Source organism: Pongo pygmaeus, chromosome X, assembly GCF_028885625.2.
Source record: "Pongo pygmaeus isolate AG05252 chromosome X, NHGRI_mPonPyg2-v2.0_pri, whole genome shotgun sequence".
In the NCBI taxonomy this organism is placed as follows: domain Eukaryota; kingdom Metazoa; phylum Chordata; class Mammalia; order Primates; family Hominidae; genus Pongo; species Pongo pygmaeus.
Genome location: NC_072396.2, coordinates 24,533,581 through 24,553,126, shown reverse-complemented (window position 1 = coordinate 24,553,126; position 19,546 = coordinate 24,533,581). Strand labels below are relative to the sequence as shown.

The window sequence follows — 19,546 nt, the reverse complement described above, 5'->3', positions numbered from 1 at the left end:
CTGACTCCAGACCTATACCCTTACTTACTACTACCATCTAGAGACTATCATGTTGGTCACTTAATCACTGAGTGTTTCACTGTTTTCTGCTTAATACACGCTTACCATAAAAGTGTAAAGTACTGCTGCTCTAAAGTTGTTAGTCTTATTGATAAATGCACTAAGCTTTTTAGGTAGAAAATAAGTTACTGCATATGTCTCGGTTATCGCAGATGAGTTTTAAAAGTCTGTTTAGATCAGGTAAACTTCACAAATGCGTTGCTGAGACTTTAAAAGTAGCTATAGTTTATTTAACTGGCATGTGTGTTTAGTGTATTGCATATTTACAAAATCATATAAAAAGAATGAGAATTTTAGGACTAAAAATATTTTAGAGATCATGTCTAGTGCTCTTGTTTTTACAGATGCAGAGAGAAGGCCAAGAAAATTTGAGTAACTTACAGATATTTCTGTTCTAAAACTACTAGTTAGGACCCTTGGTTATAAGTAGGAAAAATCAATCTAAGGTAGTAAAGAGGAAGAATTTATTCTAAGAATGTAAGGTTCTCTCAGAACCCAAGGGCAGACATAGAACTGGGCTTAGCAACTGGGAGAACGAGGCATTCAGGAGCACTGCCTGTCCTCCTTTTGGCTTTATTCTTTCTCAGTTGACTGCCTTTCTCTGATCTTCAGCCCACATGGCAGACAGAAGTGGGTGCCCACAGTTGCTCTTTGACATGTTCCAGTTTCAGTCATACACAGTCAATACACGTCTCTCTCTTTGTATCTTTGTTTCTCTTTCCCTCGCCTTTGCTAAGTTTCTGTTCATCTTGATTCATATTTCCCACTCCTATATGACCATGAGTGACTGTGGCCAGGATCACAGAGTGGGAGGCTGCCTGCTAGGAATCCCTCTCAGCAGGCTGGGTGCCCAGAGGAGAGTGCTGTGTACTCAGACAGGAGCTGTCTTTACATATGTCTTTGGGGTCTTCTGACTCACAGTTTACCAATCCTCCTCCTCCTCCTTCTCTTTTTTCCCTCACTGCTTCTCTGCCTTATAATATTTCCATCATAGTAAGTATCTGGAACTTTGATTGTTGGTTGTTTTTTTGTTTTTTTGAGAAAGCATAGTTTCTCCTTTTATAAATTTCCTTTAGATGGAGTATTTTTCAGAAACGTGAATATTAGCTGTTTTAGACCTTTTCAGGTAGTGATTAACTACTTGAAATAGTTGAATAGAGAGGGTGACTTTTGACATGAAGTGAAATATGGTATTTTTAGGCATTGTCAAAATAACAGATTAATGAAACACAAAGCAGTTTACTCTCAAGTATATGAACACTAATTTCCAGCCTTCTATTATTAAATCTTCATTAAATGTGACCAATAAATCTTTTCTTTCAGAGTTGGGGTCTTGTTCTACTGCCCAGGCTGGAGAGCAGTGGCATGATCATGGCTCACTGTAGCCTGAAATTCCTGCCTTAGCCTCCTGAGTAGCTGAGACTGTAGGTGCATGCCACCATGCCCAGCTGATTTTTTTTTTTTTAATTTTGTTAGCAATGGGGTCTATGTTTCTCAGGCTGGTCTTTCAAGTGCTCCTTCTGCCTCAGCCTCCTGAGTTGCTTGGATTACGGGCACAAGCCACCGCTCCCTGCAGACCAATACAGCTTGACAAGGCAGAGTGATCGTTGGTGACCATAATGATCCTGAAAAAAAAATGTAATATCAAATTTTTCATCCAGTTTAATTTGTTGTTTTTAATTCTAATTGTTTTTTTCTATTATTATTACTTTTTTTTCTAGAGATGGGGACTCGCTCTGTTGCTTAGGCTTGTCTCAAACTCCTGGGCTCAAGCAGTCCTCCCGCCTTGGCCTCCCAAAGTGTGGGATTAACAGGCGTGAGCCCCACACCCAGCCCTATTCTAAATATTTTGAAAACTGATAATTAGTGTGATGTTGATAGCCTTCTTAGAATGGTTATTCGAACACTACACTGTACGAGATTCCTTTTGTTCCCAGTATGCATTTGTGTATGTAGGAAAATTCTAAGCTCATTAATTTTACCTTTAAAAATAATTCAAGCCTGGGCCTGGTGGCTTACGCCTGTAATCCCAGCACTTTGGGAGGCCGAGGCAGGCAGATCTCTCGAGGTCAGGAGTTCGAGACCAGCTGGCCAACATGACGAAACTCCTTCTCTACTAAAAATAAAAAAAAATTAGCCGAGTCTGGTGGCGCGTATCTCTAATCCCAGCTACTTGGCAGGCTGAGGTAGGAGAATCACTTGAACCCAGAAGGTGGAGGTTGCAGTGAGCAGAGATCGCACCACTGCACTCCAGCCTGGGCAACAGAGTGAGACTTTGTCTCAAAAAAAAAATTTTTTTCTAAGCTGGGTGCACTGGTGTGCCTACTCAGGAGATTGAGGTAGGAGGATTGCTTGAGCCCAGCAGTTCAAGACTGTTGTGTACCATGATCATGCCTGTGAATAGCTACTGCACTCCAGCCTGGGAAACATAGCAAGACCCTGTCTCTAAAAACTAAATCAATAATTCAGATAAACAAGACAAACTTGTAGCTTACTTTTATCTTAAATGTATTAGTAAAGTTGTTTTGCCAAGCATTGATTACAGTTTCCAGAATATATATTTTTTCCAAATTATAGATAGCCCTCTTGTGTTCTACCTTTCCAAATGAAATGATATAGCTTTCAATTAATGGAGTACTAATAAAAATTTGTTATTAATTTCATCTTTTACATACTTTGCTGTCTTAGATAAGTGAACCTTTAATGTGGTAGAATCAATAGGACTTAAAGGTAGATTAGGGGACAGAAGGGAAGAAAGAGGCACCTCAAATGCCTCTTGAGAAGATAGGGAATACTTAAAAATCTGATGTGGGGGCAGAATAGAACTGATTGTTTAGACATGTTGATTTTGAGATGTCAAAATGGGATCATCCCAAAGTGGAGCACCCAGAAGTGTCTACTAGGCAGTTGATTCCACATGTATATGGACTGGAGTAAGGATGGAGATCTGGACAGAGATTATCCAGGTATTGGTGAAAGTACATATAAGTAGAAGCCATGGATTAGGTGAGCTCATTTAGGGAGACACAGTGTTTAGATGAGAAAAGAGGCAAGAACAGCATCCTAGGGAATACCGATGTTTAAAGGGTAGCTCAAGAAAAGTGAGCCCATGAAGGAGATTGAGAAATGAGCAGCCCAGGACTAGGAAGAGAATCAGGAGCACAGTGTCATAGAGCTGAGAGTGTGATGAGCTGAGCATAATTTATGCTACAGAAGGATCCAGGGAAATGGGGACTAGGATGTAACCTCTGAATTGGACCAATTAGGGCCTTTTAAAGAGATAATACACTTTCATTGGAAATAGATTAGAGAAAACAGATTAGCAAATAGGAAGGGATAAAAGTAAAACTACCTGATACTCTACCATTTTTTATTTTTTATTTTTTTGAGACAGGGTCTTCCTCTGTCGTCCAGGCTGGAGTGCAGTGGCACGATCTCAGCTCACTGCAACCTCCACCTCCCAGGTTCAAGCAATTCCCCTGCCTCAGCCTCCCCCCACCTGAGTAGCTGGGATTACAGGTACCCGCCACCACACCCAGCTAATTTTTGTATTTTTAGTAGAGACAGGGTTTCGCCATGTTGGCCAGGCTGGTCTTGAACTCTGACCTCAAGCAATCTGCCTACCTTGGTCTCCCAAAATGCTGGGATTACAGACGTGAGCCACCGCACCTGGCCTACTCTACCGTTTTTAATGTTTTTGGCATTCTATCCTTTTAGACTCTTTTTCTTTTTTTCTTTTTTTGAGAAGGGTCTCACTGTGTCATCCAGGCTGGAATGCAGTGGCATAATCATGGCTCACTGCAGCCTCAACTTCCTGGGCTCAGGTGATTCTCTCACCTCAGCCTCCCGAGTAGCCAGGACTACAGATGTGAGCCACCATGCCCAGCTGATTTTTTTTTTTTTTTTTTTTTTTGAGACAGAGTCTTGCTCTGTTGCCCAGGCTGGAGTGCAGTGGCACGATCTTGGCTCACTGCAACCTCCACCTCCCAGGTTCAAGCAATTCTTGTGCCTCAGCCTCCCAAGTAGTTGGGGTTATAGGCATGCGCCACCATGCTTGGCTAATTTTTGTATTTTTAGTAGAGATGGGGTTTCACCATGTTGGCCACGCTGGCCTGGAACTCCTGACTTCGTGATCCGCCTACCTTGGCCTCCCAAAGTGCTGGGATTACAGGCGTGAGCCATGGCGCCCGGCCCTTTTTTTTTTTTTTTTTTTAAAGAGACAGTGTCTCACTATGTTGCCGAGGCTGGTCCCGAACTTCTGGCCTCAAGCAGTCCTCCTACCTCAGCCTCCCGTAGTGCTGGGATTATAGGCATGAGTCACCATGCCTGCCTTTTCTTATTTATTAACAAGGGTTTTTCTTTTTTCTTTTTTCTTTTTTCTTTTTTTTTTTGAGATGACTTTGGGCTGGGATAACTATTGAATAAATGGGTTAATCTGCCAGGAAGTTGAATAAAGGGTATCATGGACAACATATTGATGAAACAAAGTAGTAAATCTAGTGATAGTTTATTCATGAGAGTGGAGAAGTGGCGTCTTTTTAGTGTGTACATAGATGCCACCTTTTCCTACTTGGCAACTGAGGGCTCAGCCAAACCCAGAGTACAGAGGGATTCCCAAATGGCACTTACCTCCATACCTAACACAGTACCTGGCACACAAAAGGGCTCTTCCTTTTAGTAAATGAAATGGGAAGGCATTGACAGAGTGGTGACACTGGCAGTGACAGCCTCCCTAAAGAAGGAGGTAGAGCAAGTGACAGCAGTTGATTGCAGTGCCCGCCGCTTCTCTGGAGGGCTCGGGGTCCATCTGAATACCTAACCAGGGGAAGGACAGAACTTGGGAGATTGGGTCCCAGCAGTGTCACTGGTGGAAATTCAGAGCCGTAGATGTTGGCTGCCACATCCTTAGTGCTCTTTTAGGCTAGTGTGGTTTGTAGATCGTGTTCTAGAAAATAGCTGCAACATATGATTCCAAGTCATGAGGTATTCTAGAAAGTGCTTAAAAAATGGCTGTAGTATCCCAGAGATTTGTCCATATCTGTTGTCCTTAGTTTGGGGACATCTTTCATAGTGCATCAGTGTTGTACCAGCAGGGAATGCCTCACAACTGTTCGGTGGACGAAACTGCTGAGAGGCACTGAAGATTGGCCCAAGATTAAAGGACCAGTTGGCATAGTTTTTGTTTAGCAGGGCAGGGATGGAGGACAGGCAGAGAGTTAAGGGAAATGAAGGCCCTGGTAAGAAAGTGGTTGCTCTGATATGGGAAGGTCTAAGCTGGAGAAGGACAGAGGTAAAGTTAGGAGATGATAGACCAAGTGAAAGAGTAGGAAGGTTAAGTAGGAAGTTGACAGTTAAGATTTCAGATGTAGACCAGTTCTGGATCAGGAACAAGTCCAAGTGGGGTGGGAGTAGGGTTTGCAATGGAATAAGTGGGGAGGTTGTAGGAGTTGAGATGGTCAGGGAGTTTTGACTTACAGTTTTTGGATGGCTGATCTTATGTGTGAAAGATGACTTAGCCAGGTGTTGAAGTCTTTTTTTTTTTTTTTTTGAGATGGAGTCTTGCTCTGTCGCCCAGGCTAGAGTGCAGTGGCGTGGTCTTTGCTCACTGCAGCCTCCGTCTCCCGGGTTCCAGCGATTCTCCTGCCTCAGCCACCCAAGTAGCTGGGATTACATGTGCCAGCCACCACGCCCGGCTAATTTTTGTATTTTTAGTAGAGACGAGGTTTCTCCATGTTGGCCAGGCTGGTCTTGAACTCCTGACCTCAGGTGATACGCCCTCCTCAGCCTCCCAAAGTGTTGGGATTATGGGCGTGAGCCACTGAGCCCGGCTTTTTTTTTTAAATGGAATCTTGCTCTGTCGCCCAGGCTGCAGTGCAGTGGTGCAGTCTTGGCTCACTGTGACCTCCGCCTCCTGGGTTCAGGAGATTTCTCCTGTCTCAGCCTCTGGAGTAGCTAGGACTACAGGCGCCCGCTACCATGTGCGGCTAATTTTTGTATTTGTTTTGTATTTTATTTTATTTATTTTGAGACGGAGTTTCACTCTTGTCGCCCAGGCTGGAGTGCAGTGGTGCAATCTCAGCTCACTGCAACCTCTGCCTCCCGGGTTCAAGCGATTCTCCTGCCTCAGCCTCCCGAGTAGCTGGGATTACAGGTGCCCGCCACCACGCCCAGTTAATTTTTATATTTTTAGTAGAGATGGGGTTTCACCATGTTGGCCAGGCTGGTCTCAAACTCCTGACCTTCAAGTGATCCGCCCATCTCGGCCTCCCAAAGTGTTGGGATTACAGGCATGAGCCACCATGCCCGGCCTTTAATTTTTGTATTTTTAGTAGAGACAGGGTTTTACCATGTTGCCCAGGCTGGTCTTGAACTCCTGACCTCAAGTGATCCGCCTGCCTCAGCCTCCCAAAGTGCTGGGATTACAGGTGTGAGCCACCATGCCTGGCCCAGGTGTTGAAGTCTTCATCAAATGTTTGAGAGTGATTGATCAGAAGATGTGTATGGAAGTGACGGGGTGACAGAAGATGGATTTTTATCTGAGCAAAAGGCCAAGTTTTAGAAAAAGAACAATAGAAAGCTAAGAGAAAGAAGTCTTGGAAAGTAGGGCTGTAAGCTCTAAAAGTTTTGTTTTGTTTTTTTTCTAACATGCGTGAGAGTAGAGATAGAGGTTGGAGGCAGGAGGCCTGGAAGCTGTGACTTTTAGGAAAACTATGTCTCATTTAAATCAGGTTGAGGAGGGAACTTTCTGTGACCAACCTGAGCATGTAGGGGAGTTTGTTTATGTTGAAGTAAGGTTCCACAGGGCACAGTGGAAAGGTTTGGGAGAGAATTCAGGGATGGAGGATGGGTCATTGGGGAGGAAGCTGGGAGCTGTGTAAGGATGAGAATTAAAAAGATAGATGGCCTGGGGTGGGGGTATGTGAAAAGGAGAAAATTAATTTGCTTCATAAATAACCCAGTAGACTGAATTAGTGGCCAGGCGCAGTGGCTCATGCCTGTAACCCCACCACTTTGGGAGGCCGAGTCAGACGGATCACCTGAGGTCAGGAGTTTGAGACCAGCCTAGCCAACATGGCGAAACGCGTCTTCACTAAAAATAGAAAAATTAGCTGGGCATGTGGCAGGTGCCTGTAGTCCCAGCTACTTGGGAGGCTGAGGCACGAGAATCGCTTGAACCAGGAGGCGGAGGTTGCGGTGAGCCGAGATTGTGCCACTGCACTCCAGTCTGGATGACAGAGCAAGACTCCGAAAACAAAAAAATAGACTGAATTAGTTTATTCCGCTGTATTTAAGAGATCTAATTATAGTTTTCTGCGATTTTACCTTCATTTCTCTGATATGGAAAGATTTGGTTTAATTTCCTTTAAAATTATATATTTGTATTTTTAAATATATAAGCATTACATCATTATTGTTTTTCAAAGTAAGGGTAATGAGGTAAATGAAAAGAAAGCCTCTCCTGAAAACCTACTACCCAGGGACATTATTTTCGTATATATTTCTCCAGGCTTTTTCTCATCTAACAAATACATGTGTATTTAGTTTTCGAAGGTATACTCAGTATACTGCAGTCACTTTTTTTTCATACAATATCTGATAAATATTCTTTGTAAAAATAGTTAAACCGTTGACATCATTTTAAATTGTTAATTTATTGTAGGACTGTATCATGTTTTAATAATTTGTTAATGGACTTTTGAAGTTTCTGATTTTTAAATAATAAGCCTAGATAGAAAAACCTTATATGTACAACTTGGCTATTTATTTGAATATTTCCATTAGGTAAATTTCTAGAAGTTTTCAGGTATACTTTTTAGTTTCATTTTTGTCCCTTTTCTCATAATTTAGTATTTGGCTGTGAAATACTTTTTATGTTGCTAATTTTGGAACCTGTTTAAAGTATATTTGATGAACAATATGAAATCAATGGAATAGGCATATATTATTTGTAAGATAACAATTTACCATTGTTTGACATATATGTATACATATACGTGTACAAACATATATACACGTATATATACGTGTATATATGCATTTTTTTTTTTTTGAAATGGAGTCTCGCTGTCTCCCAGGCTGGCTGGTGTGTAGTGGCATGATCTTGGCTCACTGCAACCTCCGTCTCCCGGGTTCAAGCGATTCTCCTGTCTTAGCCTGCCGAGTAGCTGGGACTATAGGTGCATGCCACCACACCTAGCTACTTTTTGTACTTTTAATAGAGTTGGAGTTTCACTATATTGATCAGGCTGGTCTTGAACTCCTGACCTCAGGTGATCCACCCACTTTGGCCTCCCAAAGTGCTGGGATTACAGGTGTGAGCCACCGCGACCAGCCAACATATATATTTTTAAGAGATAGAGTCTTGCTGTGTTGCCCAGGCTGGAGTGCAGTGGTGCTATCATAGCTCACTGTAGCCTGAAACTTGTGGGCTCAAGGGATTCTCCCACCTCAGCCTCTGAAGAAGCTGGGGCTGCTGGCAATGTGCCACCATGCCCAGCTACTTTTTTTTTTTTTATTGTTATTATTTTGTAGAGACAGGGATTTGCCATCTTGCCTAGGCTGGTCTCCAACTCCTGGGCTCAAGCGATCTTCCTGCCTTGGCCTCCCAAAGTGCTGGGTTTATAGGCATGAACTATTGATGTATCTTTAATAGATTCTTTTCCTTAGGTAGGGAAGCCAAAAACATTAGTCTGCAAACCTTTAGATTGTCTTCTCCCAAAGGACTTGTACATTTTGGACTTAGTAGAATTGAGATAATAGCAAAAATTGTTAAAACTCTTAAGTTAGTATTTTCTTCTGAATGCATGGAAGTGTTTAACATTGTTGTCTTTGATTACTTTTTTTCCAGGTGATTCATGGCAGGGGACGTGGAAGGATTCTGTTCCTCCATCCATGACACCAGTGTCTCTGCTGGGTTCAGAGCACTGTATGAGGAGGGATTGCTTCTTGATGTCACTCTGGTTATTGAAGATCATCAGTTCCAGGCCCATAAAGCACTCTTGGCCACCCAGAGTGATTACTTCAGAATTATGTTTACTGCAGACATGAGGGAACGAGATCAGGACAAAATTCATTTAAAAGGTCTAACAGCTACTGGTTTCAGCCATGTCCTGCAATTTATGTACTACGGAACTATAGAGCTGAGTATGAATACCGTTCATGAGATTCTTCAGGCTGCCATGTATGTTCAACTTATAGAAGTGGTGAAGTTCTGCTGCTCTTTTCTCTTAGCAAAGATCTGCCTAGAAAATTGTGCAGAAATTATGAGACTCTTAGATGATTTCGGCGTAAACATCGAGGGAGTCAGGGAGAAGTTGGACGCCTTTCTGCTAGACAACTTTGTGCCACTCATGTCTAGGCCTGACTTTCTGTCCTATCTGAGCTTTGAGAAGCTCATGTCTTACTTGGATAATGATCATCTGAGCAGGTTCCCAGAGATAGAGCTGTACGAGGCTGTGCAGTCTTGGCTGCGGCATGATAGAAGACGCTGGAGACATACCGATACCATCATTCAGAATATCCGGTTTTGCTTGATGACCCCAACCAGCGTTTTTGAGAAGGTTAGTGCGTTTGAAAGCAATAGACAGTACTCATCATTTAGTTAAGGCAGTGTATGTCTTTATAGATAAGATTCACAGACTTAGGAGCCAAGAATGAATAACTTCATTTTGTTATTTCTTATGTTATTCAAGAATGAATAACATAAGAGTACTTTATGTATAAGAAGCCTGATTCGTTGTGCATTTAGGTTTTGTAAAATACATTTTGTGGGTGAAAGATAAACCACGTAGGTAGTAGAATAGTTTTATTTTAAAAGTACTTTTAAAGTTGAAGCATGATTTATGCAAAATATTACATGTTTGCTGTAGCTTTTCATTTCACAAATTAAATCGGAACCGAGTCAGGCTAGATCTCTTTTTAAAAATAAATTTAAGTAATACATGCAGAAATTGGCATTGAGAAGAGTTCTGCATGATTAATAGAGTTTCTTATTCCTCTAAAATATAGCAAGGACGTACAAAATAGCTCTTGAAAACCAATAGACCCTAATGGTGATTTTCTTCCCTGCTCTTACCTTCTGGTTTTCCCCGTTTTACTGTGAATACTAACTAAATTTGACAATGAAAACATGTTATATGTCTAAAAACATCATTTTGGCATTTCTAAACAAGTAGACTATAACTGTTCTATCTACATTGATCAACCATCCCTGGGCACATTTTACCATGCAAATAGTTCTCTTAAAAATAGTCTTTCTCTGAAATAGCCTTGGCCTTTTTTTGCATGTAAGCATTTTCATTTTCATATCAGAGTTTCACTTGTGATCCTTTCTTGCCCAAAGGTCATAGAGCACTTTTAGTAATTGCTTAACTTAATTGGTTTCTAATCACATGGTTACCTCTGGGGCTGTGTTTACTTCTTGCATCTTCTCTTTTTTCTAGAAAGCACACTGAAAACTTGGTCGGTCACTTTTCATGTTAAATAGTTCCTCAGCTTTAGTTATTAGACCTGGTTATAAAAATAAAGTATCTGCAAAGGAGGGTTGTCTACACCATTTGAAAAATAAACCCATTTGCACCTTTGAATAACAGCAGCCTGACATATTTTTTTTCCTCCAAAATGCTGTGAAACTGAGAATTCAGTTTTGTGGATTTTTATCTTTTATTCTCAGAAAGTATTGATGTGGCAAAAATAATTGAAACTAAAGAATATATATATATATATATTTTTTTTTTTTGGGGGGGACAGAGTCTTGCTGTGTTGCCCAGGCTGGAGTACAGTGGCGCGATCTCGGCTCACTGCAAACTCTGCCCTCCCGGGTTCAAGCGATTCTCTTGCCTCAGCCTCCCAAGTAGCTGGAATTACAGGTGTCCGCCACTGTGCCTGGCTAATTTTTGTGTTTTAGTAGAGACAGGGTTTCACCATCTTGGCCAGGCTGGTCTCGAACTCCTGACCTCATGATCTACCCGCCTCGGCCTCCCAAAGTGCTGGGATTACAGGCGTGAGCCACCCCACCCGGCCAAGAATATATTTCTTTTATTTTTTGTTTAGTGATAATCAGCCCCACATCAATTATGTAAATCATTTGTCTCTGATGTTTTGATTTTTTTTCTATTGTTTTTATTGCTCTTTTTCCCTGGGGAATCCTATTTTGTTTTGTTTTTGTATATTTTGTTTTGTTTTGAGAGGAGTCTCACTGTGGCCCTGGAGTGCAGTGCTGCGATCTCAGCTCACTGCAGCCTCCACCTCCTGGGTTCCAGCAATTTTCTTGCCTCAGCCTCCCGAGTAGCTGGGATTACAGTTACCCACCACCACGCCTGGCTAATTTTTTGTGTGTGGAGATTCTTAATTCTTCCTTTTGTAGTAACAGATTTGAGCAGTGACTTAATAGTGTAGGGAAGGGGGCATTCTGCCTCAACCCAAAGAAAAGACCCCATTCGTTCTAGGGACACAAGTCATGTCCTCTAGCTGTGCTGAAATCTTTGGGTTTATCCTTCTGCAGTATCTATATAGTCCTCTACTGGATTTTCTCCTTAGGTGAAGATAAGATTGTCTTAACTTTTTTTTTCTTTTTTTAGTATACTTTTTTCTTTTTTAATATTTAACATTTTTTTTGTAGAGATAGGGTCTCAGTGTTGTCCAGGCTGGTCTTGAGCTGGCCTCAAGTGATCCTCCTGCCTCGGCCTCCCAGAGTGCTGGGATTATAGATGTGAGCAACCATGCCTGGCCAGATTGTCTTAATTTTTGTACTGAGTATTCTGTGGGACATCATCGAAGAGGCCAAGGCTTCCAAATTTCCTGAGTTCCTTAGAGGCAGCAATATTGTCTATCTGAACACTGCGCGCGTGCGTGCACACACACACACACACACACACACACACAATACTGTCTATCTGAACACCGCGCGCGCGCGCACGCACACACACACACACACAATACTGTATATCTGAACACTGCGCACGCGCGCGCACACTCCCACACACACACACACGCGCGCTAGGTCATGCACTAAGTGCTCTTACTGTACATATAGGTAGCATCTACATGTTTTGTTTTGTTTTTTGTTTGTTTTTTTGAGATGGAGTCTCACTCTGTTGCCCAGGCTGGAGTGCAGTGGCGCGATCTTGGCTCATTGCAAGCTTCGCCTCTCAGGTTCACGCCATTCTCCTGCCCCAGCCTCCCGAGTAGCTGGGACTACAGGCGTCCGCCACCATGCCTGGCTAATTTTTTTGCTTTTTTTTTTTTTTTTTTTAGTAGAGACGGGGTTTCATTGTGTTAGCCAGGATGGTCTTGATCTCCTGACCTCATGATCTGCCCGCCTCGGCCTCCCAAAGTGTTGGGATTACAGGCGTGAGCCACGGCGCCCGGCCATGCATCTACATGCTATCCCCATTTTGTAGATAAGGAAACAGGCACAGAAAGGTTAAGGATCTTATTCCAGACCAAGTGGCACTGTCCAGACTGAAAGCCAGGGCAGCTGCTTCCCAATCTGGGACTTCCTGTTACAGCTAATAGAATAGGGAGAAGACCCTAAAGTGCAGGAAGCATGCTGTTAACCTGTGGCCCAGCCTGGATCATTCAGAAGTTGTTAAAGAGCTATGAAAATTCTAAGCTGTTTGTATTAACAAAACATAGCCTAAGGGAAAGTGTATGTTACAGAGTTGTAAAAATTCTAAGGTGTTTACATGAGCAAAACATAGCCGAAGGGCCAGGAAGGGTGGCTTATGCCTATAATCCCAGCACTTTGGGAATCCTAGGCAGGAGGATTATTTGAGCCCAGGAGTTGGGGAACAGCCTAGGCAACGTAGGCAAACCTATCTCTACAAAAAATTTAAAAATTAATTGGGTGTGGTGGCACATACCTGGAGTCTCAGCTACTGGGGAGTTTGAGGTAGGAGGGATTGCTTGAGCCCAGGAGGTCGAGGTTGCAGTGAGCCACGGTTGTGCCACTCACTGCATTCCAGCCTGGGCGATAAAGTGAGAACCTGTTCCCCTCAATCCCCTACCCCACCCCATCCAAAAAAAAGAAAACATAGCCTAGGAAATTTAATGGCACTGAAAAATATATATAAAGTGTGGGAAAACTTTGATATGAAAGCACAAATCTTGGGTTTTCACTGAAATAATCAAAGAAATTGAAATTTTAAGGATCTTGTCCTTCTGACATAGTTATTTAAGGATTTTTATGACTCATTTGATCTATAGTGGATTCCTAGTTTTAAAACTAGACTACAGTTTCAGTTTTTACTTATGCAAATGTCTGTGGCATGTATTTTTACTAGCTCTGATGGTCTTTGCACATGTTAACAGATAAGGCCTGACATTTGTCATTCTGAATTTCAGTGATGTGAAGATTTAAATAGTTTCAACTGCTTTCTTTGGTCTTTGGTTTTTAAAAAACAATGATTGTTTTATTGAAAACATTTTATGAAGTAAATGTATATTTGGCAAAATGCATATTATACTTTTATTTATTTATTTATTTATTTATTATTATTATTATTATTATTTTTTGAGAGAGTCTCGCTCTGTCTCCCAGGCTGGAGTACAGTGGCGCGATCTCAGCTCACTGCAAGCTCCACCTGCTGGGTTCACGCCATTCTCCTGCCTCAGCCTCCCGAGTAGCTGGGACTACAGGCTCCCACCACCAGGCCCCGCTAATTTTTTGTATTTTTAGTAGAGACGGGGTTTCACCGTGTTAGCCGGGATGGTCTCGATCTCCTGACCTTGTGATCCGCCCGCCTTGGCCTCCCAAAGTGCTGGGATTACAGGCGTGAGCCACCGCGCCCGACCTATGTATATATTTCTTTCTTCTTTCTTCTTCTTTTTTTTTTTTTGAGGCGAGTCTCGCTCTGTCTCCTAGGCTGGAGTGCAGTGGGGTGATGTTGGCTCACTGCAACCTCCGCCTCCCGGGTTCAAGCGATTCTCCTGTCTCAGCCTCCCGAGTAGCTGGAATTACAGGTGTGTGCCATCACGCCCTGCTAATTTTTGTGTTTTTAGTAGAGACGGGATTTTGCCATGTTGGCCAGGCTGGTCTCAAACTCCTGACCTCAAGTGATCTGCCCACCTCGGCCCCCCAAAGTGCTGGGATTACAGGGATGAGCCACTGCGCCCAGCCTATACTTGACTTTTTTGTACATAAAAGATTTTTAAAGCAAAATTGTTAAATTATTCATTAAAATACCCATATGTTGATTTTCTAGTACAGTGACATTTTAATATTTTTGAACCTAGGGTATGTTCAGTATTATAAATATGCATAAGGTAAGATTCAGCATCCCAATGATCCCCTTAGAAATTATATTAATATGTAAGATACAGTATCTTACATAATCATAAAATCTTTCAATTTCTCAAAGGGAAAGAAATCTATTTTAAATCCGATAAAGAGAAAAAACACATTAGTTCAGCTTTGTATTTAGGATTTTATAGTTCAGTTTTCATTGGCTATTAAGGAAGTAGATTATATAGAAGTATTCTGCTTTAAATAAAGCCGTCATGCTTATTCCAAATATTTTATTTTATAACCTGGCTCATGATAGTCAGACCCCCTAATGTACTTTTTTCCCCATTCTGTTAAATGTAATTCAGTATATCCCCCCAAAACTGGATTTCTGTAACTTACAGATAATTTATTATAAGAATATTTACAACTTTGGGCCGGGTGTGGTGGCTCACGCCTGTAATCCCAGCACTTTGGGAGGCCAAGGCAGGCAGATCACAAGGTCAGGAGATCGAGACCATCCTGGCTAACACGGTGAAACCCCATCTCTACTAAAAAATACAAAAAAGTAGCCGGGTGTGGTAGCGGGCGCCTGTAGTCCGAGGTACTTGGGAGGCTGAGGCAGGAGAATGGCGTGAACCCAGGAGGCGGAGCTTGCAGTGAGTCGAGATTGCGCCACTGCACTCCAGCCTGGGTGACAGAATGAGACTCCGTCTCAAAAAAAAAAAAAAAAGAATATTCACAGCTTTCAGATAATTTTGATAGCTGATAAAGATGACTTCACTATTTTGGAAAATCTAAGCATCTGTAAAAATTAATGCCTCAGAAAAGCTTTTTATTTATTTATTTATTTATGTATATTTTTGAGATGGAGTCTCACTCTGTCACCCAGGCTGGAGTGCAGTGGTGTGATCTCCGCTCACTGCAACCTCCGCCTCCTGGGTTCAAGGAATTCTCCTGTCTCAGCATCCCTAGTAGCTGGGATTACAGGCGTGCACCACCACACCCAACTAATTTTTGTATTTTTAGTAGAGACGGGGTTTTACGTTGGCCAGGCTAGTCTTGAACTCCTGACCTCAAATGATCCATCCACCTCGACCTCCCAAAGTGCTGGAATTACAGGTGTGAGCCACTGTGCCTGGCTGGAAAAGCTTTTTTAACATTTTAAAAATATATCTAATTTAGGGAGCAGAATTAGTTTTTTTTGTTTTTTTGAGACAGGTTCTCGCTCTGTCACCTGGGCTCAAGTGATCCTCCCACCTCAGCCTCCCAAGTAGCTTGGACTACAGGTGCACATGACCATGCCTGGCTAATTTTTTGTAGACATGGGGTTTTGCCATGTTGCCCAAGCTGAATTTGTGGCTTTAAAAGCTACATTTTAAAATGGGGATAAGGTGTCCTGGACTCACCTTGAAACTGACAGAATTCAAAATGACAAATTAGGCATCCAAAGTACACATTACTTGGAATGTAGTAGCTCCCACAACTGGTCTTCACAAAACACTGGTAATCTTCCACATATTTTCTCTATGAGCATAGTTGATCTATATAGTATTAACAATAGCCTATGACACATAAGGACATTTATTGTCCTTAATATAATCTCATGCTTAGGTGGTATGCTGTTCTGGTTAATTGAGGCACAACCCATTTGGTAAATGAAATTGCCTGGGCAAAGCCACATCTATGTAAACTGTAGGTGCTGTATGCCCCTCCAGAATTCCTTCACTTAGGCATTGGAACATGTTTTAACTAATCCAGCACTTGACCAATGCAAAATTTCCGTTCAGGAAACCATCACCTGCAGGGTTACCATAATTTAGCCAAAAACTCTTTGGAAAAAAACAGTTCATTTATATCTAATGACTTCAGCTAGAGCCAGATAAATCTAGAGAAGTAGAAATTTCCCTCTGACCCTCAGTTTTGGAAGTACATGAGAAATATAAGCCCTCAGTTTTAGAAGTATGTGAGAAATATAAGCAGTGCTGTGTTTGACAGTAACAAACTTTTTTTATTATTTATTTATTTATTTATTTATTTTGAGATGGAGTCTCACAGGCTGGAGTGCAGTGGCGCAATCTCTGCTCACCACAACCTCCAGCTCCCTGGTTCAAGTGATTCTCCTGCCTCAGCCTCCCAAGTAGCTGGGGTTACAGGCACGCACCACTATGCCCAGCTAATTTTTGTATTTTTAGTAGAGACGGGGTTTCACCATGTTGGCCAGGCTGGTCTCGATCTCCTGACCTCGTGATCCGCCCGCCTCAGCCTCCCAAAGTGCTGGGATTACAGGTGTGAGCCACCATACCTGGCCGGGCCAACTTTTTTAAAGATAGTAACCTCTATTTCAAATGTGAAGTTTGATCAAAATTTCTAATAAGCTTGAGTTGTTTTTGAAAAAGTTTTAAATCTCCTTCAGATACCAGATAATACGCAGCTAGAACTTGAAATTGCTTAAATTAACAATGAACTCACCTCTTGGAGTGAAAGCATAGAGATAAGCAGGTTTTCTGTTAGAAACTAGGTCAGTGGGTTAAGTGTACTTTCTCAATTAATGTCTTTTTCTGCATCAGACTCCTTTTTGCCAACCCTTCCTCCCCAACCCCATGGACTTTGGAAGATTGTAATTAACGCATGTGCAGTTCTTTAGAAATCACGCAAGGTGTTTTTCTCCTCTGAAGTTTTCTGCCTTTTATGTATAGATGTAGAGTGCTCTTATTTTCTACCTTTGACTTGCATTCACTCCAGGTTCACAGATTCCTGAAGAGTGCCTGTAATCTAGGTGTTGACTACTATTAGGGCCTTAGGAAAGATAGTATCTTGGGGAGTGTATTAGACAGACAGGAACCTACTGAAAATTGGAATGTAAAAGTTCAATCTTACTTGCTGATTCTATTTTTTTTTTTTTTTTTTTTTGAGACGGAGTCTCGCTCTTTCGCCCAGGCCGGACTGCAGTGGCACTATCTCGGCTCACTGCAAGCTCTGCCTCCCAGGTTCATGCCATTCTCCTGCCTCAGCCTCCCGAGTAGCTGGGATTACAGGCGCCCGCCACTGTGCCCGGCTAATTTTTTGTATTTTTAGTAGAGATGAGGTTTCACCGTGTTAGCCAAGATGGTCTCGATCTCCTGATCCGCCTGCCTGGCCTCCCAAAGTGTTGAGATTATAGGCGTGAGCCACCATGCCCAGCCTGTTATGGTTTGTTTTAGCATTAAAGCACCACGATAGTAACTACTTGGGAAGATTGCATCATGGTGGAGAGGAGATGATAAAACTGACAAACAAGACTCAGTCTTGATACCTCCTTGTACTTGTCATTCGAGCGATTAGGTTAGCATTTTTTGGATGTAGAAAGGGCCAGAGAGGTGCCTGTTCACACAGGTAACCTCTTTTATAGGGCTGGGCACCATCTTAAGTTCAGGAATTGCTCCCCCACTCCCACCCCTTCTGATAGATAAACTAATAAAAGGTATTTTGTTTCTTTGATTTAATATAAGCATATTGGATATTTTAAAAATTATTTTGTGGCCAGGTGTGGTGGCTCATGCCTGTAATCCCAGCATTTTGGGAGGCCGAGGCAGGCAGATCACCTGAGGTTAGGAGTTCGAGACCAGCCTGGCTAACATGGTGAAATCCCATTTCTACTAAAAATACAAAAAATTAGCCGGGCATGGTGGCATGTGCCTGTAATCCCAACTACTCGGGAGACAGGCAGGAGAATCGCTTGAACCCAGGAGGTGGAGGTTGCAGTGAGCCAAGATCGCACCATTGCACTCCAGCTTGGGCAACAAGTGAAATCCGTCTCAAAAAAAAAATTTTTTTTTTTTTTTTCCAAAAAGTGTATCTTAAATTGGCTGGCTAGGCTGGGTACGGTGGCTCACGCCTGTAATCCCAGTACTTCGGAAGGCTGAGGCAGGCAGATCACGATGTCAGGAGTTCAAGACCAGCCTGGCCACATGGTATTCAAATTCTTAAGTTTTAAAGGTAATTTGTATATACTGTCTTTAATTTTGAGAGAATTAAAATGTAACTTGCAATATAATTAAAATAGGGATTTCCACAGAGTTTACTACCTTTATTTGATTAAAAAATCTGGAATTAAAAAAAAAAGTACTCTAACTGGCTACAGTCTAGAATTATTTTAGGCTTTTAGCCAGCTTTTTTTTTTTTTGAGACAGAGTCTCGCTCTGTTGCCCAGGCTGGAGTGCAGTGGCGTGATCTTGGCTCACCACAACCTCCGCCTTCTCAGTTCAAGCGATTCTCCTGCCTCAGCCTCCTGAGTAACTGGGACTACAGGCGCACACCAACATGTCCGGATAATTTTTGTATTTTTAGTGGAGACTGGGTTTCACTATGATATAACATTTTGACAGTGAATGGAGAAACATAAAATTTTTGCCCAGCTGTAATGGCTAGTTATTTCTCCAACTTTATATATTTGTGTGTGTGTATATATGCGTGTGTGTGTATACATATTTACAGGAACTGTATTCAAAATTAATCATTTCTCATACTTCATTGTCAACTATATCATACATGCACACACAATTAAAGTAAAAGATGTTTAGAGGAAATGGCCAATTTACATTTTCAGGCTGCGCATGGTGGCTCATGCTTGTAATCCCAGCACTTTGGAAGGCTGAGGTGGGAAGATCACTTCAGCTCAGGATTTTAAGACCAGACTGGGTAATATAGTGAGACCCAATCTCTATTTTATTAAATAATCAGTAAATTTAAAAAAATTTTTTTCAGACCACTGAAATTATATATAATTATATGATATATTCAGAATAAGACAAAATGTTTTTCATTATACAGTTTTTTTAAAGTATCAGAGCAAGAAAAGTAGTAACATTCTTTCCAAGCTTTAAAACATGACAGCTATTTAATCCTATGAAAGGCAAAGGAAAGTAATTCAGAACATGAAAGAAATGTCATTCTTTCCATACCTCTTTGAGAGTACCTGATACACAGATAGTTAAACTGTTATGTGAGAAATGAAGGATGGGAGAAGTGCCTTCTCTATGAAAAGATGAGCCACATACTGTTCTGCAGTTTTCTCATTTAACATTTTGAATATCTGTTAGTGCATATGGATTAACCTCACTCTTTTTCACAGCTGCATATGGTATATACCAGAGTGTATCCAAGCAATGTCTTATTGATAGGTGATTGGAGTTATCCCAGGTTTTGTGCTCTTAGAAACAATAATACAATGAGCATCCATTCTCTTGACAGTTCTTACCACAGAACTTTTTCTTACATTGG

General features: G+C 41.8%; 1 protein-coding gene across 2 annotated transcripts in view; it reads left to right on the top strand.

Annotated features, from left to right (window-relative positions):
- Positions 1–19,546, top strand: part of KLHL15 (kelch like family member 15) — a 42,647-nt gene that overhangs the window by 11,589 nt on the left and 11,512 nt on the right. For both annotated transcript variants that reach the window (XM_054472454.2, XM_054472456.2), the window contains exon 3: positions 8,909–9,620. In XM_054472454.2, coding sequence (XP_054328429.1) covers positions 8,916–9,620 — 705 coding nt within the window. In that variant the 5' untranslated portion in view covers positions 8,909–8,915. The remainder of the gene's footprint in view (positions 1–8,908; positions 9,621–19,546) is intronic.